The 27,757-nt window shown below is 39.0% G+C and overlaps 1 protein-coding gene across 4 annotated transcripts in view; it reads left to right on the top strand.

Annotated features, from left to right (window-relative positions):
• LOC119741581 (myocyte-specific enhancer factor 2C-like) overlaps positions 1-27,757 on the top strand; it is a 57,207-nt gene that overhangs the window by 5,142 nt on the left and 24,308 nt on the right. For 3 of the 4 annotated variants that reach the window (XR_005272751.1, XM_038217390.1, XM_038217387.1), the window contains exons 2-3: positions 16,483-16,668; positions 21,288-21,491. Coding sequence is in view for 3 of the 4 variants with exons in the window: in XM_038217390.1 (XP_038073318.1) it covers positions 16,615-16,668; positions 21,288-21,491 (258 nt within the window). In the remaining variant the exon portion in view is untranslated. Of the gene's footprint in view, positions 1-5,474; positions 6,010-16,482; positions 16,669-21,287; positions 21,492-27,757 lie in introns of those variants that run through there. The other variant, XM_038217388.1, reaches the window with a different exon arrangement.

Below are 27,757 nucleotides of genomic sequence, written 5' to 3'. Positions count from 1 at the left end.
GTCGCCACATCACTTTTGGGGCAAGCTCCAAACCGGAGACTTTTTTTTGGGCCTAACCAAGTAAAAATCATTGTAACTGGCCAATTGAACCTGCACAATCAACCAGGGCTGTTTTCACTCGGCCAAGCGCAAGTAATGTTTTAGGTCCCATATATCACTTTATACTGTAACTGTGAACAGTTATGCCCTTGTTGTGTGTATTAGGTCAGTGCTTGTCTTTTAATCAGGTGTGGCTGGCTTGCCACACACACCATCTTGAAAACTACTTGTTTACTGTTGAAGGGATAAGGGATTAACAACTGGAGTGAGGGATTAGGATCACTGATTATATGTTTACAAGCTGATTTACCAGATCATGGATCGTGAGGCCCATTTGTGTTGGGGTTTGTATAAATGTGGGGAAAAATAATGTTGAATTACAGGGTAAATTGTCGTAAAGGTGAATGGTTGAAGCCAGTGACTGATATAAATGGTTGAAAACAGTTACCCCTATCGTAAGGATGTGATGTTTAAATGTTCATGTGAAAACAATTCTAAATTTGTTTACAAATTTTCCAAAAATGTTTAAACGACACCCGAATTATTTAAGAGGGACCTACTGTACATGTTTGTTCGTGCAGTCTTCCTTTGAGTTAAGGCCAGAGTCTATCATTTGCAGCTTTCCAAAAAGTAACTGGCGTAATTATTGTTGAAAAACATACTTGGTTGAAATATAGTAAGGGGACTAAACTCCCTGTGAAATTATTCTTTCTGGCAAGCTGTCATTTTGAAGAAATCAACAAAAGAAGGCCTTTCCAAATGTTTGGAATTGAATACATGTTCATGAATCCTTCAGGGCCTACTCTTTACTTTTTCCAAGTTCCAGAAGAGACTCTGCTCTACTTTTTCTTGTCTTGAACCTCAAATCCCACAAAGTTGATAAAGTTTTGGGTCCTTACTTTGTTTTTCTTCTCAAACACACACCGTCTCTGCCACCAGTGTGTCGCTGGCTTTTTGGTATCAGATGGATTCCATCTTCCCAGGAACCTGTTGCGTTTTACACCAACGCTTGGTCCTTGATTGGTCACCCAATATGGGTCCCACCTTGCCAGGCTGCTTGGTTGACCAACACTTCCATAAACACCCCCTTGGCGGTGTCCAAACAGTCAGAGAGCAGACAGGAAAGCAAAAAAGGCTTTCTTTGTCAGCGTGTTGCAGCCTAACATATACATTTTACACAACTCATTTGCCTTTTGAAACTCTATTTCAGGCTTTACATGTGTAGTTTTGGGATAAGGCAAAAAAAAATAATAAGTCGGTCTCTGGTCAGCGCGCGCGTCGATTTTGATCATGCGCGTCGATCTTTTTCTTTTCCAAAATGTTCTGCGGTAGCTCCAACAGCGCCCTCTATTTCCGCACCTCACTTTTTTTTACCAAAGAGCACCAAGGAATGGGAAATTGCACCAAGGCAAATGATCGAAAGCACCAAGGCAAATTATGGAGGACACCAATGTACATGAGGACACCAAAAAAAGCAAAATATTACCCCACCTTGTCTGTACAATCCACGCTTGAAGAAACAAAAAAAAAGCAAAAAAAAAAAAAAAATGCGCGTGGCCGCGTCAATTCCAGAACTTTGGTCTGACCAGAGACCGAATATTTTTTTTTTGGCCTAACACTAATGTGTTTTTGTAGCTCAATGGATATACTGTAGCACAGTTACCAGTACATGTAGTTTATTTATAATCTAAGATATTCAGACTTGAAAAAATGTGGAAGACCACCTACCCAACCTGTAGAGCATGCCCAACCACAAACCAAACCCAGCCCTGGCCTTCTCCCGAATATTAAATATATTAAAGCGTGCATAAACTTTTAGTACATTCCAAAAACTTTGCTTGTTCGTTCCCAAAGTATATTGTTTATATATTTATTTAAATCGTAAAAAGTAAGTGGATCGTAACCTAGGCCCTCGATGCACATATTTTATTGTAGACTTGAGGTCAATCCAGTCAGTAAGCAGTTTGCAGTTTGTAGTTATAATTCATTTTGTTATTTATTATTATATTTTATTTTTTTATAGCAATTTTAATTTACCTGTGCAGTGTACGTACATGTACAGTGTACAAAAACGTGTGCATACAGTATTTGGTGTATGGTTATTATGTAAATTGTACCAACAACAAAGAGGTTTGGCTGAAAAGTACACAAACACAGTGGCATAGCTAACAGTGTGTACAAAGTGACATTGTGTAAATTCTTGGAATCTGATAATTGCATTTATAAAAAATAAAAAAATAAAAACTTTTAGGTTCAAGACTTAACCGAATTGATTTGGAAGGTATATAAATAGGATCATTTGCTTTTCATGCAGTTTGTTCGTTTCCAATAATAACACCACTAAAACACAAAGAGAAATGTTCAAAACCTAACTTGAAAGATACCTGTTACTGTTAGCTCAGTGGATATTATACTTTTTTCAATAAAACAGTGAAAAACCATGCAGAACCTTGAGCATGATTTCGTTTATAGATAGCACTCTTTATTTCCAAAATTCAGTCTAGATAAACGGGGCGGAGTGACATCATCCGAAGAAAGCATAGATCTATCATTTGCACACCAGTTTTACCATTCAGCACTTCAGACTCAAGAACCATTGAGTTTCAAGAACATACATAGGTCTGGGAGTTGGATAAGCCAATGTAGAAAAAGATTGACCTAGATTGACTGATCGTTGGAAATCAGCCAGACGGAATAATTTTACAGGGTGTTAATCCAAGAAAGCTTTTTGATAATAATTTGGTATGTTACATTTACTTTGGATAAATGCAAATGATCCTATAGTAACCTTTTATAGGGCAACTGTAATACATGTGTGCTGTAACTGCAATGTACATGTGTACATGTACATGCATACATGTGCCTGTTATGATTTTGTGCATAGTGTGCGTTACTAGTGAGCAATTTGTACAGGTTTGGCTTTAATTGCTGCATCTTCCCCACTGCTTTCGGAAACTATACCCCAGTGGTGGAGGACATTCCAGACAAGTGATACCCATAGTCCTACAGGCTCTTTTATCCGTGGGAGACCTGGTCGTGGGTGTCTTGGGAAGAAGAAAGCTCTCTCCGGGAAGAAACTGTGGCTTGGACTTGGAGAGAATTTCTTAACGATTAATCATTAGTGAACAATGCTGAAGGTTGTTTTGTTTTGATTTTCAAATTGTAGATGCAGATAACACTGCAGAGTATTACAAACAAAACAAAAACAAAAACAAACCAGTGATGATTGGGATCATGTCTGATTGGCCCTAATGAGTACAGCAAACATGTAAGCAATGTACATTATAGCGTTAATGACATATTTCTGTATGCATGTGAAGACCTACAGTGTACATTGTACTTGTTACTACGAAAGCTTAAAATGCAAACTTTCATTAGAAAGTCATTTAAAGTGCTACCTTACTTTTTAATAACTGTTGTCTGCTGTGGCAGTCATGTAGTCCACGTACACCTGAGGTCCGCAAATGACAACCGAGACGAAGCCAAGGGTGCCATTTGCCCCTGAGGGCAAACAAACCCGTGGAAATGTATACCCCAACAGACAACAATTGTTTTGTTACAACATGGTTTTATTTTTTTATAACTTGTTTGAGTCTTTCAGAAGTCAGGAAATGATCATTTAAAAGTCATTTTGTCAAGACAGGATCTGTATACCTACATAAATGAATACATGTACCCATATGTTATCTTAATTATGATATGGCAGGTCACATTTTTTAAGGAAAGTCCATAAAATGTTTTTGAAAAGTCAACTGCCGACTCTACATGTATGACATGTACATCTAAAATTTTAGGTTTGGTTGGGTTGCACGTATGTACGTGTATACGCACTGACACAAAACCACACTACTATAGCATGATGTGAAGCATCAGTGCAATGGTATGCAATCAGCTGTCGGATGATTTCGATGCACCAACAGAAAATCACAATTGGAGAACCGTTATCAGTCAGTCCGGTTATCGCAATCAGATGTGAATGCACATCAGTCCGTAATGGGCAGGGCCCGGACCCCCTAAAAATAGCAACGCAGCGTTTGTTTAACTGATGGGACACAGATTCCATTTTTAAACACAAAAGCGGCCCCTCCCACTGCCGCGGCAATGCAATGCGAGCAAAGATATCTGCTGGATAAAAAAAATTTGTGCAAACAATATGATAGGTCCACAGTTCATCAGATGGATTCACTCAAGCAACCTAAGCACACGTGCGTAAATGCACAAATATCCCCCGAAAAAACCTGTGCACCACCCCTTTCTGAATGAACAGATCTCGTGATCTCGTGACTAATCTATTTTTAGATTTAAGTCTGGATCGCACACAATTCAGGTTCGTGAACATGAATATGAGTGTACATTTGTATGTGTCATCAAAGTTTGACTGTTGGTTCTTTCCTGCCCTTCCACCTCTATGGCCCGGGTTCGATTCTCCCCCTGGTCCACTTGTGGATGGTTTTCAGTCCCTACCTGACTCTGTGCGTTTCCTCCAGAATATTCTTCTGGGCTTTTCCTCCTAACTTCTAAAACTGTAATACCTTCTCACTGTCTCCTCTAGCTACAGGTTTTTTCAGGCTTGTGAGCTACAGTGCTTAGGGCACTCTTGAAGATTCCTTGGTTTCATGACCAGAAATAGAAAATAACATGCAAACTATAGCAAACGGTTGCATTACATACGCATTGTACTACATGTACATGTACATGTAATTCACACATCCCTAAACCCGTTACATGTGTACATAAATTGCCATTGTTGTGTTGAATGGCTGGCAAGTTAAACAAAGCAAGCTCCTGGCAGAACTTGACTGCTTGCAGTTCTACAATTGCATGTAACAGCAATTCCATTATCAGCTGAAACATCATCTGCATACATGAATTAAGACCCACTGAGCCACTACACAAAAAGTTATGACAAAAATCATTTACTGTAATCAAAAATCATTTGAGTTTGGGTTGTTCCATTTTGAGTGGAGGGGGAGGTGGCAAGCACTCCCATGTCAGGCATTGCCCTTTAAGTAGTAGAGCCTTGAATTACGCGTGAATGATGAAGAAAGACCATTAGTAGTACATTTATTTATGTATTTAAAAAAGGGGTGCGTAATGAGACCTACATGTACCTGCACATGTGTACTCGTCATGATTATATTTGCATTAAGGTTCAGCGTGTGCCAAGTTTTCACACCTCACCGTGTATCTGTGGAGAGTTAGACAATGAATCAGTGGCCAACTTTGACGTACATCGGTAATAGTGAGTCAAAAAGAGCAGTGCATGCAACCGTACGTACATGTACGTGCACCTCCGAGCTACATGTGTGACATTTAAACTCCCTTGATGGATAGTGGTGCACGCTGCTCATGCATTATTCATGAGGTGGCTGGGGTTTGTTTGACATCATTGCGTGTGACTGGGCACCCCATTGGATTATTGTTGCACACAAGAGAGCTTTAGCATGCATCATGTGGCAGGCCGTGAATTCTACGAGTTGCAAGCAACTGTGTTGTAGTAGTAGCAGCAGAAGGCAGAACACTTCACGCACACACTCACTGTGTTTTTAGGAACTCTATAGTGGTTGGTGCATCTACTGTATAGCAGTCCGTAGTCCGCACTTCTAGTCTACATTTATATTCGAGGAAACTTGTCCGGGAACATGCCGTACACTTGCTGAGCGGGGAGCACATTTGAGGACATGCAAAAGTCGGACGACACACAGATGTTGACAGCAATTGGCCAGCCCTCTCTTTCAAATTGGTTGATATCTCCTGCTTGTCGGCGCTCAAGATAAATCTGGCTGTTTGGGAGTTATAAATACACGCACTGAGATCTGTATCACGGTCAGTGATATAGCTTCACACATGAACTGATGCTTATTTCTGAATCACGACCGTCCAGTCAAGTTCAACGCGTACATTCTTTGGCGCAGATGATCTGGGACATGTGAACAAGTGCACCAGACTATCTGGTCATTATTTTGAAAGGTTAGTTGTGTAGGGTGGACAAGAATTGTCGGTTGATGTCATCATGTGTAAATGGAAGTTGTGTCTATTTTCAAGGTATTAAATAACGAACTGGGCAATTTAACATGCAGTCACTGTCTCTCGCGGACAGTTGCATGTACACGTATTTTTGAAATGCATTGAATATTTTTCTGGGACTGACAAGAACACTTTTTATTACTTTCAGATTCATGTATTTTTGTTGACAAAGGCTGGCTTTTTGTGTGTAACTTTTTTAACAAATGACTTCTGAGATGTTTCAACATCGTGCTGCCCCAAACGGCATGTACACATGTACGTGAAACATACATGTAGTGTACATGTACATGGTTTGCATGGACAAGAAGTTGCAATAAAGTGTTTCTTGGAAAATTAATGTTCATGTATACATATACACATGTACATGAAGAGCTTTTCTTGTATGGTTTGAATTTCAAGAAATGTACATGTACATTATTTACAAAATGCATGTCTGTTTATAAAGTTAAAAACAATTGCAGTTACTCATGGAGGGAACAAATTGAGACACATTTCATACACGTATGCACAATTTACTTGGAGGAAAAAAAGACTGTTCATTGTGACAATGCTTGGCACTGGATGGAGAATTTTTTTTGAGTTTGTTCAAGTTTTTGTCTGTAATACACATGTGCAGTGTATGTACACATTTGCATTGTAAAACAGAGATTAAACGAGTTGAGTGTGGTCTTACTATCTATACAATATGTATAGTTGCACAAAATCCATATGTTATACATGCTAGCTTGTAATAATACAGAATTTCCTTGAAACAGTCAGCAGTATTATAAACAAAAGTGCATGCCAACCGTTGTGTGCACATGCAGACTGTACGTGTTTGCCATTTTCTTTCCTCATGTGGTATCGTGCAATGCTTTTTCCGGCCATAGTTCCTGTCTCGGAAGCGACCCGTTGTTCGGCTTAGGCCAGTCAAACCAGATGGGGGTCTTTGGGTTCATGGAATCCTAGCCCTTTGAGAGGCTGTTTTCATTTTTGAAACTTCAAAAAACAGTTAAGCGCTTCAGACTTCACTGTGGAACTTGCCAAGTATTTCAACAGCTACATGTACATGTATTTTTCAGAGTCGCTACATTTATTTGGCCTAAGTTTGTGAAACTTGATGACCTTTGCACAATGTATTGTCCACATTTATTTTCATTCGACACTTATTATGCTTTTTAGAGTTATGTAGTGTCACTGAAGACCCCTTCCCCTCCCCCCCCCATGACTATGAGGTCCATGACATGTTAGTTGGTCACACCAACATGAAATTGACAGAGTGGAAAGGATCCATCTTCAACTGACCGTGAACTTTTAATGTCTTTGCCTTACATGCCTATTTGTGTAAGGGTGATTATAGTCCTGCAATAACAGGAATTTAGGCTTTTTTAAATTGCAGAAAACATGTACACTATGTGTGTATTCTTGTCTTGTGTACCGCCAACTTCCAGCCAAGACAGACACTTAGTATAACAGCGTGGTGATTTGAATTGTTTTGGACAACATCTTTTAAATTTGTCCACCGTCAAAAAAGTTGAACTTTATGCATTTTCATGCCCCAAATTGTACCAGAGTTACAAAACATCAGATTGAAAATGGGTGCTTGATAGTTTGTTGCTCAAGATGTCTAGATATTTAGTCTGCTACTCCAGAATTTTTTTTTTACTGAAAAAAAAGTCTGTAGCTAGCCACATGCTCAGCTTGAAATTAATTTATTACTTCATTTGTTAACTGAACAATTCAGTATGAGTGAGAGCAAACATTATACATGTACACATTATGTGTATGTGCAAGGCACAATTGCTTAAGCACACCCATTTATCACGCCAACTGCATAATATTCCATAAACAAAACCATCTGAACAAATTTAGTCCGTGCAAAAATGGGAAGCTTTTTTTCCTCCTCAGGTGCACTTGGTCATGCATGGCAAACACCTGTAAAAATGGAATGGCATTGTGTTGGGACTTCTGCAGCACTGTGTTACTGCAAATCTAGTAGGCCTTCCCAAACGCCATGAAATCATAATAGACATTTTTCAAAGAAATTGAGGATGAAAAGAACCCCCGGATGAATTTTGTGCGTTGTATTTGTTACCATGCAAAGCAAAACACTGTGGATTTTGGGGTACGAGATCAAGGCCGGTTTGTTCTCATCTGTGTGTGTGTGTGTGTTTGCTATGTATTTTGTATTTTTTGTTCCAGTGAACAGAAACCTTCAGTGAAATTTTTGACCAAGGTAAAGTACATATTACACTGCTGTCTATTGAAATAATGGATTTGTTTTCGTCTTTGTAACAAGTTGTGGGTAATGTAAACAAGAAAATGTACTATTGTAGAAAAATCTTGTAAAAACCCTGATGCACATTGTATATTTGCCATTGTGGTGCACAAGACGACTCAGAGATAAGAAAATTGCCAAACAGTGTTTTTAATGCTCAGTCCGGCATAGTGACTAGTTTGTGTTAGGCATTTACATGGATTTGAAGGCAGATTGGAACTCTGCTTAAAGTAACCCTAACCCTCCTCAATCCTCTAGGTGGTTTTGGAGGAGTTTGGATGATTGAGACTGTACCGGTCATTGTTTGTGTTCAGTCATGCATAGTTGAGCCCTGCATTATGCTCGATATCATCGGCACTGCTTCAGAATGTCATCGACACTGCCTCAATCCTTGTCGGAGGATGTTGAAGGATGGAGGTCATGGTCACCCATCCACTGAACAAATTCAAGAAATAACGGATGGTTTTGGAGGATTGAGCTGAATCCAATTTTTACATGGTGGCAATTGGAGGATATTGCAGGATTGTAGGATGTTCCTTGCCAACAGGGCCTACCGGGTAGGGGCTAGGGTTGATACTGTAGTTGACCTAGTGTAACAGGATACCCTGTTGCACATCCCATGTTGTTTGGTGGCCATCAGGTTCAAATGGAAAATGCAGATGCACTAAAAAAAGTTAGGTTGCACTAAAAAATTTGCTCGTTCAAAATTTACATGTACTGTTGAGCGTATATGTATGTTTGTATGAACTTTTAATCGGATGTGGTGAATGTACATGAAGTAATGTGTAGGTCGTTGGTCACTTCCCTCCACAAAGTAAGGAAGAAGTGGCTGATTTGCGGTCAGCCAGTTTGTGGCTTTAGAAGCCCTTCCTGAATGCATTGTCAAGTGATCAGTTTAGTTGGAATACTGTTGCAAGCTTATAAGGTGTTTACATTGAGTATCTTTCTTAGTTGATGTAGGAAGCCAAATTGAAATTTGTCCTGTTTCACTGCCCAGAATTAAAGTTGACGATATAAACCAATAATTACAAATGTGCTCACAAAGGTCTTGATGTCTCACAAGCGCTACTTAACATAAACATTATTTAATTGATACTGATTGTAATCAAATGAGATCACATCTGACCCAGCTTGCATTTGAAGAACTGTCTTTAAAAGTTTACATACTTGTACATGACATGTTCATGTACTTTTTTCTTATTAGTTCATGTAGTTCAAGTACATTTTGTTTAAGTTCACTATTCAACTATTGGCTGCCATGAGTGCCATCACTTCAACTCCATCCCCAAAGATATTTTCATCAATATTTAAATATTTGTACATGTATGCCCTTTACTAAACAGCAACCCATCTCTTGAAAAACATCACTGAAGATTTTGGCATTTTCCTACTGTATACATACATGTTAGTAAGTGTTCTTTGGGATAAATGAATTAATCTGATGTGCATATATATACATGTGTACACATTTTGTCAACACCATCAGGATGAGGTACCAAATCTACCCAGGGGATATTTATAACTGTAAACTAACAAGGCCTAATCAATGCAATCATAGACATGGGGAAGGACGTTTCCAAGAATCCACCAACTCCAGCCAGTACCCAGCCCATTCAAGTCTTCAGCCATTGTTCAAATATTTGTATGAGCGTACACCAAGGCAGCTACATGTACATGGCATGTATTGTGGATTGCACGCTCCAATGGTCATTGGAGTCTGGCCAAAGGAATTGTCCAACAAAATGACCAGTAGCAAAAAGTCTGGAGATTCCAAACAGATCAATGGGGGTCAATACTGGCCCATTGTGGGCCGAATGTTGTACCCATGTTCACAAATCCTTCAAGTGGTTAAGCTGCATCTTGAGTTGCGGCTTTATTTGTCATGTTCCTGTCTTTTTTATGCTTCCATTGTTAACCGTAGGGCTCGGAAGGCTAGGATGACATGCCTGCAAAGACTGGAATGTGTGGACGTGTCTGTCTGTTTGAAATTGTTATTTTTGCAACTAGGCAAAGCAAGGCAAGTGGAGTAAAACCTGGTCCCACAATGCACAAAATTCTATTCCAGTGATTCAGAATGGCTATTTACTTGAAGTTGAAGTCTTTCCATGCATGTGGCCTACACAGTGGGCCAGATTGAGCCCATTGGCATTGCTGGGTATGGCTATTTCAAACATGCCATTTCAATGGAAAAAGATGCATTTTCATAGTTTTCGCAAAAAGTATGATACCTTCTGAGCTGAAATTGCAACATCCCAGTTTGTTTAATAACCCATTTCAGATTTATTGAATTGTTGTTCCTTGAATCTGCAGAAACACGATTTTGCCAATGGAGTTCATTACCTTTCAAGATGTACATGTACATGTACATGTACTGGTACTGTCCATGCTATTTTGAATTTCACCGCAGAAAATAGAAAATGTTTTTATTGTTAAATTTTTAGTACAAAAGTTATTCACTTTATAATGAGACACCGACCAATAAAATCAGCCCAAATTATTTGCGACTGACTATTATTCAGTTCTTGTTGGGCAACTGGTTCCTGCCCCCTTCTTAGGATTGATAATGTACGAGGAACCAGAAACCAGTCTACTCGCGTGGCAGATCTGTTTGTGGGCCAAGGCAACACAAAATAAACGCCCTTTTTCAGGTGGTTGGAGAAAACAAAATGGAAACAAACCTATTTCTTTCCACAAAAAATAAAACATTCTAAAAAGGTCATAATTAGTTGAAGAGCACAGAGGTTACTTCGTAAATTATGACTCCGGTACATGTATGCATATACTGCATGTAAAATGGCTACTAAATTTGATTATGGTAAACACTCCTTTGATAAACCTAAAAGTTTTCTCTAATACATGTATCACATTATACATTGGTTTCTCAAAAGCAATTCAGAAAAATAGCCAGGATTCCAATGTTTTGTTTAGAAAGAATTACATGTAGGATACAGTTATTACATAGTCCCCCCCCCCCAAATAAAACAATAATATTGACATCACATGTGGTGATGTTTGTTTCCTCCACACTATTTGTCCAGTGACTTTAAGAGCGTACTTCCCTCTCTTGTTTTTAGTCACTGCCTCGGCCATACGGAAGCTGTTGATTGTGTGGCTCTCTCTCTATCCTCAGCATTCGAGGGGGGAAAAAATAATAAAAGCCTGTTCATTTATGGTCAGCCCTGCATGAGGCCAATTGCGTGCGTAGATTGGCATGCGGCCATATTCAGCAGTTGCATGGCGGCGTGGAAGAAATGGAAGGAGGGGGAGTTCAAGAGTGGGCCAGATTGGAATGAGTGTTTGGATGTCATTATAAAACTATTGGAACATCAAAATCTCATTTATTTTTTTCATTTGGAAGAGAATTCGAAACCGTCAGATGTTAAAATCTCATTTAGTTGTTTCAAAGTGATTTTGAAACTATTTGACATTAAATTCTCATTTTTGGTTAAGGTTTGGAAGCGATCATAAAACGATCTGAATATTAAAGGTCAACGCTCCTCGAAGCTTGGCCAGATTTACCCCAAATTTTCACATTTTTTATTGTTGACTTACCGCATTTCAGTGGCTTGGTCACAGGAAATCATGTTTTACATTTACTAAAAAAAATGTTGAAAAATTCTGCTTGAAAACATCTGATGCGGCAGCGAATTTTGGCCTTGGTTACACATACTTCAAGCATTGAAATTTTGAGCCAAATGCAAGAGATGTATCAGATATCAGGTCTCAGCCATTTTTGAGGACCAAAATGTTGTGCCCCAAAATTACTTCACGCGATAAGTACAGAATAACATCAAATTTCCAAGGTATTGTTAGGTGAACGTTCGTATTCTACTTTTTAAAAATCATTCTAACTATTGTCATATTGTGGATATTTTTTCGAGCCCAAAAGGCGTATACATTCTCTCAAACATTTTCCTTTAAAATCTTTTTTTTTTTTTTTAACTTCATTGTATTATTAAACTATCAGAATTTAAAATATCAATTTTTGGGGGTAATTTTCAGTTCTTGCCGATGTTCATTTTTTGAATTCTTGGCATGACAGAAGTTCAGAGTGTCAAAGATGAAAGAAGTTCATGTCGGGATATTCTTATGGAATTTACATGTGTTGAGGATTGTCATCAACTACGAGGATGAATCATGGATTTTCAAACACCATTTAACCCTGCTATGCCCAGTGCAGTTGGCAGAGAATTATCAGACCTTTCAAAACATTTTAAATTTGCCTGACTAAAAGGGTTTTGAAAGGTGAAATAGTGCTGGAACTTTGAAACTTTTCGAAAGGTTTCAGAAGGTGAAGCAACTCTGTGGGCAAATTCAGTAAGTTGCCTTTCAATACCTTTCGAAAGGAATTGAAAGGTGTGGTAGTGCAGTAACAATAAATTCTGGAGGATTTTAAAAGGTCCTGCATTTTTTGTCCTCCAATTTGCCAGAACCCAGATTTTGAGGTGTCCAGTCAAACCACGGGAGAGTTAAAAACTAGAACAAGGTTGTACATGTACACAACTCCACTTTAATACATGTGCCCCGGAAAAGGTTTGGTCAGCAAAAGCAGGCATGCCATTTGTAGGGCCCTGATGTGTTGTTTACATGTATCTTTGTGTACATGTAAATGGAGTCCATGTACATGGGTCCAGAGTCAATCAAGAATGTAGTACTAATTATTGTGTTCTTGTGCAAGACAGTGTATTTAGATTGTCTCGCTCTATCCAGGAGTTAAAATTGGTATCTGTGAGGGTATAGAGACCAGATTGAACTGATCTCAAGCTGCTGCAGGAAAGTTATCATGGTCTGATAAATAGGGGTATTAATTTTGAAGCGCTTTGTAAAGTTTGACTTTGAGACTTTGCTACCGGTATGTACATGTTGTAACAGCACTATAGTAATATTATTTTTATTATAAAGAAGAAATTGTACCAAACATTAATATTTTAGTTTTAAACCTTGTTCATATAAGGCAGATTTTTATTCCTTTCGGAAAATCTATAAATTTGGCTCCTGGTAATTATATAAGTTTATCAACCAGGATTTTTCTAATTTCATTTTCGTCGTAGAGGATGTTAAATCGTTAATGACGTGATATCATTTCCTGTCAAAAATACATGTAGCTCCTCCCCTTTTGTTGGTTTCAGCGGAAATCCACCAACGCAAAATACGAAATTGAGTAAAATCCTCTCAGTCATTTCCTGATGACAGTGTTTAAAATAATAATACAAAAAAGTAATTATGTTAAAAGGCGCAGAATGTACATTTAAGTCTGTGCCCACTCATGTCGGGGAAATCCCTTACTAGATTTAGAATCGTTACTAAGTTTAGAATCTATTTCAGTTGTGGCTGTTGGTGGGCCCTTGGTGCAACCTTGTAGTTTTTTGTTCTGTCGGTAGATGGCGGTAAGTACATGGGAACAAATGAACTTGTATTTTTAGAGCATCCTGCACTTTCTCTTGGTGGTCGGGCAATATTTATAGAAGGTTGTCAAGTGGTTCGTAGAACCCATGGTTCTTGAAGAAACCGGCTTCGCAAGTGAAGTGGATTATTTACACACGTGTACATGCACATTGTACCTTCAAATGGGATAGTTAGGTGTTTGTTTTCATATTTTATGATTTTGTTGAACGAAGATTTATAAACATGTACAATATACATGCAATCATGTTCATGTACCGTGTATACCGGTACATTGTACACTCAGAATTATGTACATGTACTTGTACAATGCTGTATCAGTTAAACACACGCACGTCTACACGTGCTAGTTCAATACAAAACATATTTACAGTACTTCACGTACAGTACCCACTAGACAAAACTTCCTGGGTTTCTCCTGCACTTACGACATGCAGATTGTGTACATACACAGGTCTGTACAATGTGTAGAACGAACATAGTCATGTACCTTGGGAAAAATACGCCAATTAAATTGTTTTTCCCTTTTTACCCTATCCTTCCTTGTGTTTTTCAGGCGGCCATGTTGAGTCTGTGTTTTCACGTCACGAGAATAACAGGTTGTTTACCATACATTCATTTCTTGTCCACCAGACTCTTACTTCCTGGAAAAATAACTCACAGGTTCCCCTCCCTGCATGGTTCCCCGCTAGCGTGCAGACAAAAAACAATATAGAGGCGGCATGTGCTTATAAGGTATATGTACACAGTGCATAGATGGTTGATGTTTTGATGACGTTTGCGGAACCTGGCCAGTACGTATACTTGCCCCTAGAGCTTTACATGGTTCATGTACACACCGTTGGGAAACAAACATCTATTTGAAAGGTCAAAGCAGTCTAGCACGTGAAACAGTGGAAAACTTGAGAGAAAGTTCTTTTTTAATAGACTTCTGTCCCAAAAGTTCTTTAGACCTTCATGCCCATGGTTTGAGGGTTAATGAAGGCCAGTTTACTATTTCAGACAATAATGCTATTGTCGTGCACATAATGACATGGTTTGTGGCCTGATGTTGACCCCAACTGGAGAGGTGATGTGATATGAGATACGTGTTCATGTACCTGTATCAAAGTCGGCATCCTTTACAAATGCCTTACATTGGTTGAGAAGTTTAAAGCCATTGTGTGATCTCTGAATGTAAGCAAATGCACCTATGGCCTTCAATACCACAATTGCTTAGAAGAAAGGATCCATACTAAGGATGGGACTGTGCATTTAATTTTGTAAACGTTTAGCAAAACAATTACGCACCATTTGAACGTATGTAAATTGTTTAGTCCCTTCACAAAGCCTGACACCTACCCTGAGTATGCTTGCACTAGGGCGTGTTTAAAAAAAAAAATCTTAAATTTATTCTTTACAGCACAATGACCTTAGATCTTGCGCCAGCTGCATTTTGAAAACATAAAAAACAGTAAATTGTATACATTGTATATAGCTGACACAATAGACAGCCAGCAGTCATTGAAAACATGACAACTGAACTGCCTGGAATGTGATCAAGTGGCAAGTGCTGCGGCGTTTCTAATGCTTTGTAAATTAAATGAGTTTAAAAGGAATCCGTGATTCTTTGTAAGGGCAGATCGAGTAAACATAATGTCACTTTTTCATATTGTTGGTTTCGTTTAAACGTTTCTTAAAATTTGTTCATGGATTTAGATTGTTTTTCATTTAAACATTTAAACGTGTAAACGTCACATCCTTATACCATGTCATTCCTGGCTCTCCTGCAAAGATGGTACAGTACATAAGTACGAAGTGACAACTTGAGTTCATGCCATTGTGAAAATTTGAGGAATCTGGGGGAAAAGAGATTTTTAGGTTTCAAACAGGATATATGTATGTCAGAGCTACTTTTATTGGAGGTACACTGGTACTGTATTTGTACACCTTTAGAATAAAATTAATGGGCAAACTTAACACTAAAAGCTCGCGAACCAGCACACATGCAATGTGTCCCTCACAAAGCACTATCTTTGGTTCTATTGTTTTGCACAAAATTCAGCCTTTTAAAAAAACATCAAAACTAATCAAATATGCCACAATATCAAGAAAGAAAAAAATAAGGTTCAGTTTCAGGCAATCGCAAAACTAAACAAAGCAATCCACTGGTGTAGTGTTCAAATTCATCTTCGGTCAATGTATGTGTCCTACTTTATATTAATTACAAAATAAATTGGTAATAATGCATTAAAAGATTTTTAGTCCGGGGGGGAAAAATTGGACGGATTGGAAGTCAGTCATCAAAAGACTGAACAGAGAGGCAGGTGTTAATCTCGTCTGAAAAATGAGTGATATGTTTTGATCAAGAGATTTAAGAGATATTGAAATGCATGCTGTACGCATACAGATAAGAGTGACCAATCAGCCCAGAGTTATTGTACTGAAACTGCCGTTGGTAGTAACTTGTCAAATGTCAGTCTTGTTTTCTGTGACGTGGGCGATACATTTTACAATTGTACTTTCGCTTTTTCTATATTTCCCACTGCTTAAAAAAACTCTACAATGTCCGGCACAGTCTATCCTGTGTCATCCAACTTCCAAGGTCATCTGTTTTAATAACCGACCATACATTGTATGTACACTTGCAATTGTCACATGTATGTTAGAGTTCGAACTGCAAAGATCTGAAACTTCAGTTGTCAAAACAAAGGATGTGTAACATGAATGTTTCATTAGTTTTTAAAGTCTGTTCCCCATTTCTTCCACTTTTTCAGATTAATTAACAGACTACCAGTACTCCACATAAGGTGCGTTCCTTCATCCAGGATATACAGAGAGTGACAGATACTCAGCAAAACCCCCGACAGTCACGGCGATAGACACTGGGAGACACACAGAGAGCCAAGATGGGGCGTAAGAAAATACAGATATCAAGGATAAATGATGAGAGAAATAGACAGGTGAGAGCTGAAACAGAAGCACATATGGATTGTAAATTGTACTAAAAATTGTATCAAATTGTGTTACATTTTATTTCATTGTATTACAATGTATTACAATGTATGATTACAATGTATAATTTGTTCCATGATGAATGCACAAAAAACATATAATACAGGAATGGTTTGGGGTGAGATAGGGATTAACAGGCAGGGCAGTTTGGGGCTCCAATGTGAACTCCAAACCTGTGAGCCAATTGGGCATTTCATCAACAACAAAAAGGCGGATCAGTGGGGCTAATTAGGACGGCTAATCACCCTCCCCTCCCCCTGCGAATAACCAATATTAATTATTTACAAAATGGAAGGGAAAAATCCTGTATCTCTTATTGCCAAGATCTTCATTTTGCAGAAAGGTTGTTGGGGAAGTGGTAACAGAAAATGCAGTCTGCAGTCTAAAAGGCAAAAGCAGATGGAAATTCAACTCACACTTGTTGTAGGTTAGAGCATGGGCTACATGTAGAACAAATAGTTAAAACACGGTGCAATAAAAAGATGTTGAAAATTCATGCGTACTTCAGAACTAGAGCCTCTCCTCAAGTTTGTCGGTCCTCTCTCTAACTTTGCACACATGTACCTGTAAACAAGTTTGCATCTGAGAGGGAAATTTGCATCTGAAATGAATATTGTAGCATTTGATAATGTTCACATGCAGTTGGAGTACATGTACTGACATGTACATGTACTGACATGTACATGCAAGGGCTTACTTGGGGATGGAATTTAATTAGATTTTTTGGGAAATACTCCTGCTGCCCCCCCCCCCCCCCCCCCCCCCCCCCCAGATAGGCAGGGAAAAGTAAACCTAAGGGGTTGTTTTGGGAGAATTCTTTTTTCTTCAGTTGATTTTTCTTTAGGACATTTGCCCCATTGTGGCCAGTATTTTTTTGACTCAACAATGAGGTTAGAAGCAGATGTTCCAGAATAATTATTCGATACTTGAAGAGATCTCTCACACGCGTGCTCAGACATATCATGCATATAATTATTCCTATAGGCCATACAGATGTATGGAAATAGTCGACGCACTGAGAACAACATACACTATTTATGCATGTGTCCAGTAGGTGGACATTGCTTTTGGGCATAACACAATTGAGCATGTTGATGAATAAATACATGTGTGGTTCATTTTTAATTACAATGTAGCTATTTCTTGACAAGGGATTGAATCCAGACATGAAAAGGACACAGATTGATTTGTCTCTTGTGCATGTTGTGCTTTACCCCTCATGCCAATATCCTGGTGAAATTGTAATTGACGAATTTTGCACGTGCACACAAACATTCTGTACATGGCATCCGATGTCAATGACATTGATGTCAAAATGTCCGTAATACAAACTCAAAAAGGCTGGGAACATTCAAAAAATAAATAAATAAATAACCGAAAGTTGTAGGGGGGGGGGGGGAGGTTAGATTTGAAAGAGTCATCAACAGACTCTCACTTCATTGACATGAACAAAATGGGATACCAGTACATGAAGTCTGTTACAGTAAGTTTAACCTACAAGTGTATTTTTTAGAATACAACTCAATTTTTCCGCAAGTTTAAATTGATAAGACAAATGCATGACCTTTAAAAAGGTCCAGGATTCTACAACTACAGATTGGATATTCCCTTTCTTGCGCAACATATATTGCATGTACAAGAATGTCTGGATTGCATTGCATTATTGCAACAACAGCAACAACACTTGGTGCGGTGCATTGGTGTCTACATGTACATCAATGACCCCCCCCCCCTAAAATTCCAGAAACAGAGATACAAAGACCCTTTTGGTCTTTCATTTCAAAGTATTCCATTTGGGGTCAAACCTGGTTCCAGTACAATGAATACAGGTTGAGTTCAGTACAAATCAAAGGAAACTATTATCCACACTGTAGAATTTCAACTCGGGTGGTGGATCTGTTTATTTAAAAGATGGTGTTTTGTTTTGTTTTTTTAATCTCCGGACGGTTTAATCAAGCAGCCAAGCACAAAAATTTGTCGGGCACAGAAAATTATCATTGTTATTTTTCAACTACATGTTCATTTACAATGCAAGCTTGCTAAGCAGTATCTGATGCTTATAATGTAACAGCTCAACAGAAAGGCTCTTGTTCAAACCAGGTTTGGTTTCAATAAGGATGAAAAGTGCTTTGCCCAGGATGCAAATTTCACTTTTTCTGCAACCAAGTATAGTCAGTGACCATAATGCGTATGCGTCAGTTGGTAATCGAATTGTTCTTAGACTTCCTTTAAAAAAAATAAAATCCTCCAGAGCTTTGTATGCATCTGGGAAAAAATGTGAAATTCATTTAATTGTTCAGTAAGACTTGATTAAACACAATTTAGAAGAAAACATCCCAAAATTTCTGGAATTTATTCTTTCACACAGGCGTGCACCTTTTCCTTGGATCCGCTGATTTCCTCATTTTATAGTTCTCATGAATGCCATTACAAATTGAAAAACACTGTAGAAAGTCTTGTGTTGTTTGGGGTTTCCTTCTAAATTCCCAGTTGTATGCCTGTTCACATCCAGCCGGACCATGTGCACGCCACAATGGTGCCTTTACTTTCTATGGAAATCTAAACATAAAGATATTTCGAATCACATGATATATTAATTCAATCACGTGATATGTTTCATGCATGTATCATTGAGGTAAATTACTTTATTAGCCTTCAGAAGAAACACCTGCACGTGGGCCAGTTCGGGATTAACATGTTGCCGTTGTGCACAGGGGCTAAACTCTCTCTATATATGCAACTGTACAACGATCCTCATTCACCCGTTTCCCCGACGTGCACGGCTCAATATTTCGGTAGCACCACAGGGAGTAAATAATGTAACAGAGCTGCCAAATGGAGCACAGCCCATTGATTTTTTAGTCCGTAGTGGGGAGAAGGGGGGGGGGGCAAGTTGGTCTGCAGGTAGTACAGGTATCTTCGCCGAAGCTAGGCTTGGGGAAACCTCCATCCAACATCGATAGCATCCAAGACCCTTTTTTACTCAAAGAGTTTTCCACACCGGACAGTATTTAGTTTGCATGCGCATGCCCTGCGGATCTACATCTTGTAGGGTTCGACCCTTAGGGACTGGGGTTGTAATCAACCCACTCAGCGCTGGAGTGTTGATGGCCTACATAGCCCAGGCCATTAGCTGTATTCGTTCACGGCAATGTTGTCCGCTCAATTTTCAAAAAAAAAAGGGGTAGGATGACCAGATCTATAGTATGCCATTTTATGAATGAATTTGAAATAACCGCAAAGTTTTTAAAAAGCATGCATGTACATCAAATAATATGCAAGTATAATTGTTTTTCCCAAACAATGAATTCTTCAATTTACTGGGGATGTTGACAAAAAGGAGGTGTTGGTGCAGGATTTAATCAGAAGGTTATCAATTTTTAATGAAGAAAGATACAAAGATAAAATTTTGTTAAGATAAAATGTGCTGTTGTGCAAGAAAATGTTGAAGCAGGGATTGTCTCAAAATTTTCATCAAATGTTATTTTTCTTTGCAGCATGCCTGACATGTTGAAATGTTTGCATACGTTTAACCTAGATCTTCCCAGAATCCACACCTGGTTTTGCATGCATTGAGGAATTCATGACTACATGTATAGAGCCCTGGCAGTAATACATTTTGCATGGGAGTTCATGACCCGTTTATTTTATTATAAAGAATGTGCCGCAGGCCACTGCACACACAGTGTGGGATTTCTGCAGATTCAGGAAAGTTCCTGGAAAAGAATTCCAGGGGGGCGAGGGTTACTAAGCATTCTTACATGTGTATAACTTCAAATGGATGAATATAGTTATAAATGTGGAAACACTAAAGTTACATGAAACTAATTCCATAGATGTACATGTATGTACGGTACATACCTGTATCTTCATGTACGCGTAGCAACAACCAATGTCACATTGCACTCAAACAACATTTGGACTTGTCAATTTTGATATGAAGTTGTGTTGAATTCTTTCAAGCACTGCAGAACCAGGGGTTGGCTTTTGGACAATTGTGGGTAGAATAGACAAATCTGGGTCTGGATTACTGTTCACTCATAGGGTCCCCTTCAATGGAGAAACCATTGTGCAAGCTACATGTATTGTGCCAAGCAACTGCACCATTCATATCTGAATAATAGGTGGCACAATGCTTGATGCGTTTCCTTTGGTGACTGCTCAATGTTCCAACACCCCTATTTTCCGACATACCTATTTTCCGACAACCCGCTGTGTTACTCCCGGTTAGGGTTAAGGTTAGAGTTAGGGTTAGGGTTAGGAAGAGGAATATGTGCAGTAGGAACATAGGGGTGTCAGAACATAGAGGTGTCGGAACGTAGAGGTGTAACCATTTCCTTTTGCTGTTATCAGCACACAAACAACCCAAAACAAATGTGGATTTTTAGAGGGTTCGAAATGTCCAAATAGAAAAAGAAGTAAACATTACTGTTTAAATAAAACGTACAAATCGAGCAATTCAGTTTTTTCCAGCAATTTTTTTTTAAATCTTGAAAAGCATGGGTAGAGCAACATTAATGTAATTTGTGTATTCAACTTTCTCTTTTCGATGGTACTGTACATGTAGGTCACCTTCACGAAGAGGAAATTTGGCCTGATGAAGAAGGCGTACGAGCTCAGCGTGCTCTGCGACTGCGAGATCGCGCTGATCATCTTCAACAGCAGCAACAAGCTGTTCCAGTACGCCAGCACAGACATGGACAAAGTCCTGCTGAAATACACCGAGTACAACGAACCACACGAAAGCAAGACCAACCAAGAAATCATTGAGGTGAGGACATAGGGACGCATTTTTTTTCTCCTGCTAAATCCTTTTTGCCAAGTGTGATATGAAAGCAGTTTTGCCATTTAGAGTTATTGTTTGCTAATGACGCACTGCAGGTGTAGTGCAACATATTTTTTTGCCATAAACCACACCTTTAGATTTTGTTAATCCCTTGCACTACGTGCATATGCCATTGTTTTGCATTTAAGTTTAACCCATTAGCACTTGTTAAACACTCTTTTACGTTTTTGAAATAAAAAAACAAAAACAAACACAAATCAGTGTAGGGGTAGTTTCGGATGTTATGGGGAGTTAAGAGGCAGGGCGGTTTTGGGCAGTATAGGGACGAATTGTTTAAGGGGCGAGGAAATATAAAACAAAATATATTGGAGATTGTGGTTTATACAAGGGCACATCAATATTTTCAGCTCTAATCAAGGGAGTAATTTATTTCAGTAGTCCAAGAAGAATATTGTAATATTTTTTATCATTACCAGCAGCCGGAGGGATAATAAAACACCTGCAGTTTTCATGGCATTGACAGCGCTCATATTATAATGCCATGCGTCAAAACGTCTTTGGCTCTCCTTAAAAAGAAAAACTCGCCATCAAAAGGCACATGTTGTAGGGGGAAAAAAATAGACCAGGCACAATGGGCCGATGATGCTGATATCATGGCGAGCCCTGTAACCCTGCTCTTACAGCAGCAACCCCTCTAGAGACCGGCCCCCCAACCTGAATGTGAATTTGAGAACATGTCTTCTTTCTCCACCTCCCCTCCCTTCAATGGGAGGGGGGGGGGCCACGGGGAGTGATTGTATTCAGTAGCTGGATGGATAACTGAATGCCAGTGGCCTGCCTCTTTCTATCCAACTCTCCATAGGCAGTCAATGGCCGGTGTTTGTCAAGAATCTTGTATGCCGTCGGTATTGACGTCATACTGAGCCGAGCCTTGCAGTCCCCTGTCCCCTGAAAAGCTAATTTTGAAAGATTTTGTTTTCGGTACTCCACCTTTTCATCTTTTTCCCTCTCGGGTTTTGAATCTCCATATTTGGTTTCAGGTGCGCTTGTGAGTTTGGTTTTATTTGAGTCTTAGACGATTTGAAGATTGTCAAGAAGAACAATAGATTAATGCAAGAAGGGGAACAAGCTTGATTGAAAAGCCAAGAACACAATTTTAATTCTGCAGTTAACCAACTCATTCATTTATGTATTGAAAAAATATACAGTCCCTGTGGGAAATGATTTCAGGTACACATCTCTCCACAGGTAGTTTTCATTTACAGAAAATTGTATTCGCTCAAATTTGTGTTTATGACAACAACTTTTTGTGTGCTTGTAGTTAACGTACACACATCGCATTCGTCACATTGTAAATATTGACAAGTGTTAAAAAAAATAATAATTGGTTTTCCTTATCAGCAAAACCCTTGTTGACTATAACAATCAGATCTAAGAGGGTCAGAATTAACTGCAAGAGAATACATTAATATTGATGTTTTTTTAATGTGAACTGCATGTGCATGTATATTCACAAGTCCCCCAGTTCAATCAGTTATCCCAATGTCTTTCATTATATAACGCTAATAACAGCATGTTGCGGTTCAGCCATGTCTGGCTTGCAGAGTGCACATGTCACTGTGCGCCGCGCTCCAATAAGGCTCTTCCTGTTTGCGAGCGTAATGCCAGAGCGGAAGTTGCCGGTCAGTAATGATTGGGTATGATCGGCCTCCGTCATGGCGCGGTTTTGCAGCCATCGCATGCCCATTAGCATTTGCGTATGCCTCCACCACTTTGAGCCAATCAGCTCAAGGCACAGGCACCCCTCTTCTCCCCCCCCCCCCCCCCCCCCCCCACTAGCGATCAGTCACGGGAAAAGGGCGTCAGAGCTTGGCTCTTGTTCAGCAAAGGGAAGAGTGGAGAAAAAAACACCCAGTGACTGTTCCTGCCTGGTACGCTGCCCCGTCGTCACTCGCACTGCCTCCCTTAGGATTATATGGCATCCGTAAACCGAGTAGCCCCAGTGTTTACTGTTAGCAGAAAACATAGCGGTCTTGCGGGAATACATGTACATCAGGTCAATATTTTGAGCATTGTAGAACTTGACCAATAGTGATGCTATTTTCACTTTTTTTCCCCTTTTTTTGGGGGGGGGGGGTCATGGGGGCCCCATGTTATTGAGAATTCTTAGTCATAGGAAGAGGGGTGCAAAGCATGTGCCCCCGTGCCTACAATGTACGTCAGTGGCTTCTTATTGAATTACTGCCATTGCCGCGTGAACTTTTGGGAGGCCTGCTGTAAGGATGACAAAGCGCATTTCAGCCAATTCGGCTTGATTATGTTCGGTAATTCACATCCTAGGGGCTGGTCGGAACGTTGCATGTACAATGTACATTTATCCCCGGTATATTATGACACTATTCCCCATTTCAAATTTTTGTTGGTGTCTGCATTTAATTCGAATCCCGGTTCAAATGTGTCTTCATTTCTTTTTTTGGTTACGTATAGAAAGATTGCTGGGTTGGGATATTTATTTCACTTCATGTTTCCAGATTGACAGATATTTTTTGTAGCTAATAAGAGCTTAAGCTAATAAGAAGGCCTGAATGATGTAGAGATGCATGTGAACTGTGAATGATTTTTGAATAATGGATTTAATTATGACATTTATAAAAAAAAAAGGGGGACAACTTGTTCTTTAAAAAGCACTTTTTGCATTCCCTGCTCAAGTTTAAAAGTTGCTCTCTCGCAAATTATTTCACTTCATAAAAAAAGGAAAATGTCCACACCAAAAAAGTTGACAAAGGTTTCTTAAATGCTGTTTGAAGTTCTTCATACATGTTCCCTTGATCACACTTAAAGAAAAGTTGAGTTTGTCACTATCAGGCATTCCATATTCGAGACCCAAAAACGACTTTGTCCCCGATATCTTTCCCAAAAGTTAAAAAGTGACTTAATGAAATAGATTTTTTTTGGTTCATTCTCTTTCCTATTTCAGGTAAATAATTTTTTTTTTTGGTAAAGACTTGAATGAGTTATCAGATTGACATTAATTGAGTGAAACTCGTTTATCGCTGGCCAGGAGGGAGAAAATGAAGGCCAACTTTCCGCAACCTCCTCGCCTTTTTTTGCATCTCTTCGTGTGTGTTTGTTTTGTCAAGCGTCCACATTACACCAGTGATTTTTCTCTGCCTGCTCAATCGGTAGAACGACTCCGTGTCATTTAATTTGTACCAAAGACTTGGACCAATTATTCCTTATTAAATCACTTGCCCGGCGCTGCGGGAAGCGGGAGAAGAACGCGTAACGAATCCGAGTCCAACGTCTCTCCCAAATTGAATTAACACCCTCTCCTGCCTCTGTGCGCTGCTAGCTGGCACACGTTTGTTTCAGTCCCTTTTTCCTTAATCGTGACACAATTGTCGAGACCCTTCTTTGCTTTTTTCTCCTTTTTTTTCCGCGTCATTGGTGGCATTGTGAAGGTTGTGCCCGTTGTTCGCTGGAGCTTTATGGAGCAATTTCCCGGCAATTTTGCACCAATTTTCCGGTTATTTGCACGTACTTGTGCTTGGCCCGATGAACTGGGCGCTTCCTAATGTCCCCGCGGTGATTTGATTTGGGAAACAAAGCATGGGCATTTATGAAGGGACCCCCCCTGCCAAATAACGTTGATTAGTGCCACAAATTTGTTGCAATTGAGCCCCTCCCAGAGCCAGTGTCTGTGGAGCAGAAATAAAAGAAGGGATTTTTTTCCAGAACTGTTAATTTGGGAATGTATTCTGTTGATGTTTTGTAGGTTTTTTGTGTGTTGCATTTTGCAGTCTGGCATAAAACAGAAAAGACTCATCCAAACAATGTCGGTGACTAGTGGCAAATGTCACTTCAAATCAAGTTAAAAACCAGCAGTTTTAATTTTCTTTGCACTTGCGCACAATTTTTTTTTTTTAAGAAAAAGAAGATGGAAATTACACGAAAGACAATTAAATCACTCTGCAGCCATGCCGCAGAGTTGGAGTAGATTTTTTTTTCCTGAAGAGTTCCAATTTGACTTTGTTAAATTAATTACATTAATTTTGAAAAGTTGAACACAGAAATTAACTGGAAGGGGGCTTGAACCTGGAACCTCCAGATCGCCGTTCCAGTGCTCTATCAACTGAGCTGTCCAGCCCTAGGTCGGGGGTTCCCCATTTTGTCAATGTCTTTGTTCAGGAGTTGGATGCAGTTTGCTGTGAATAGTTCTCTGTTGTCTCAGAAGGCAAGAACCAGTGTACATTTCCCTTGACACACTTTATGAATGCATATGTAACATTATTGTTGTTACTTTTTTTGGCCTAAAATTAATCCAACCAAAGGTTTCCCAACCTAGCTAAACTGTTGCCTTGGGGTTTTTTTTGTCTGGAATTTATTGTATAAATTTGTTTGTTTGAGAGGACCTGACCTAAAAGAGTATAGTTAGAAAATTCCAATGCATGATTAAAAAATTATGTCTTCCTCATTTGCAGGGGTGAAGCCCAAGAATGAAATCCATACTAAGATAATGAGATTTGCATCCTTGTTCTAATGAACTTTACTGTACAAAATGTAATTAAAAGTGCCACAAATTGCCGCAGAGTTAAAGTAGATTTTTTTTCCCTGAAGAGTTCCAATTTGACTGTTAAATTAATTACATTAATTTTGAAAAGTTGAACACAGAAATTGACTGGAAGGGGGCTTGAACGTGGGACCTCCGGATCGCCGTTCCGGTGCTCTATCAACTGAGCTGTCCAGCCCCAGGTCGGGGGTTCCCCATTTTGTCAATGTCTTTGTTCAGGAGTTGGATGCAGTTTGCTGTGAATAGTAATCTGTTGTCTCAGAAGGCAAGAACCAGTGTACGTTTCCCTTGATACACTTTATGAATGCATATGTAACATTATTGTTGTTACTATTTTTTTGGCCTTAAATTAATCCAACCAAAGGTTACCCAACCTAGCTAAACTGTTGCTTTAGGGGTTCTTATCTGGAATTTATTGTATAAATTTGTTTGTTTGAGAGGACCTGACCTAAAAGAGTATAGTTAGAAAATTCCAATGTATGATTAAAAAATAATGTCTTCCTCATTTGCAGGGGTGAAAGCCCAAGAATGAAATCCATACTATGATAATGAGATATGCATCCTTGTTCTAATGAACTTTACTGTACAAAATGTAATTAAAAGTTTTCCTCATCAAAGAAAGAAAAATTGCCTTCAATTTTTTTTTTGTATATCCATGGCCATAAATTCTTACTCTGGGGGTAGTACCTACTCTTGTCAACCAATCAGATTGTCTGCATACATTGTAGACTTTGTGATGTTTCCCTACTCACTGAATATTCATGATTCCTTATATAAGAGGCCATTTTTCTGGAGCTTGTTAGCCAATAGGAAAGTGTGTTACATGTACTACTTATACTTAGCTTTGGTGGTTTTTTTTTTTGAGGTCAAAAAAAATATTGCGACCGTTGTGTACGTATGACTGAGAATTTTTCGGAGTAGACGGCCTACTTGGTCACCAGAGAATTTCATTCAGTGCCTCTTGAATCGTAGAGATGTTTTTCTTGGATTGAGGACTAGGTATGCCTTGACGGTGCTTCATGTCCACATTATGAAAGGAATTCCAGCTGTTGGAAACAGTCTACTTACATGACTACATGTAATTTAGGACTCGCATATTTTTGGAGATCATGTATAGTGAATATGAAATGTATAAGTTGTACACATCTACTTGCTTCAGTAACATGTTCAGGAATCTTATCTTTTTACCTAGAAGAGACATGTTTTCAATTTTAGTTTTTTTGAGAAAAAAAACTTAAGCACAGAGCTCTGACTATGACAGTTTTGTACATGAGGCAGTAAAAAAGCAAATGATACTATGGCTACACTTTCAAGCGTACTTTACCAATTTTGCAATTATATGGATTTTGTCCGCATTTGGTTGAAACCTTGTGGTTTACAGCACACTGTTCATTAAAGGTACGTAGAAGCATTGGTAATCACCCAGAAAAGTAGCTACCGATTTCATAAGAAAATCCTTGCTCAGAGTCAGAGTGAAGATAGGACTGGTACCAAATGACCTGTGATATCATTCCGCCTGAAAAGGCATGGTTTGAAAAGAAACAATAAATGAAGGTGGTGTTGCCTGCTGGCACACTTTTGCTTCAGCAACAGAATCTAGTCATGAGACCCCAAAAAGTGTGCAAAGAATTTCTCAGTTTTCTCAAATTGCATGCATGTAGTTGCCACTGAGCTAAAACTT

The sequence above is a fragment of the Patiria miniata genome, unplaced genomic scaffold (assembly GCF_015706575.1).
Source record: "Patiria miniata isolate m_02_andy unplaced genomic scaffold, ASM1570657v1 HiC_scaffold_5, whole genome shotgun sequence".
NCBI lineage: Eukaryota > Metazoa > Echinodermata > Asteroidea > Valvatida > Asterinidae > Patiria > Patiria miniata.
Note: the sequence above shows the minus strand (reverse complement) of the source record. Positions and strands in the feature narration are given on the sequence as shown.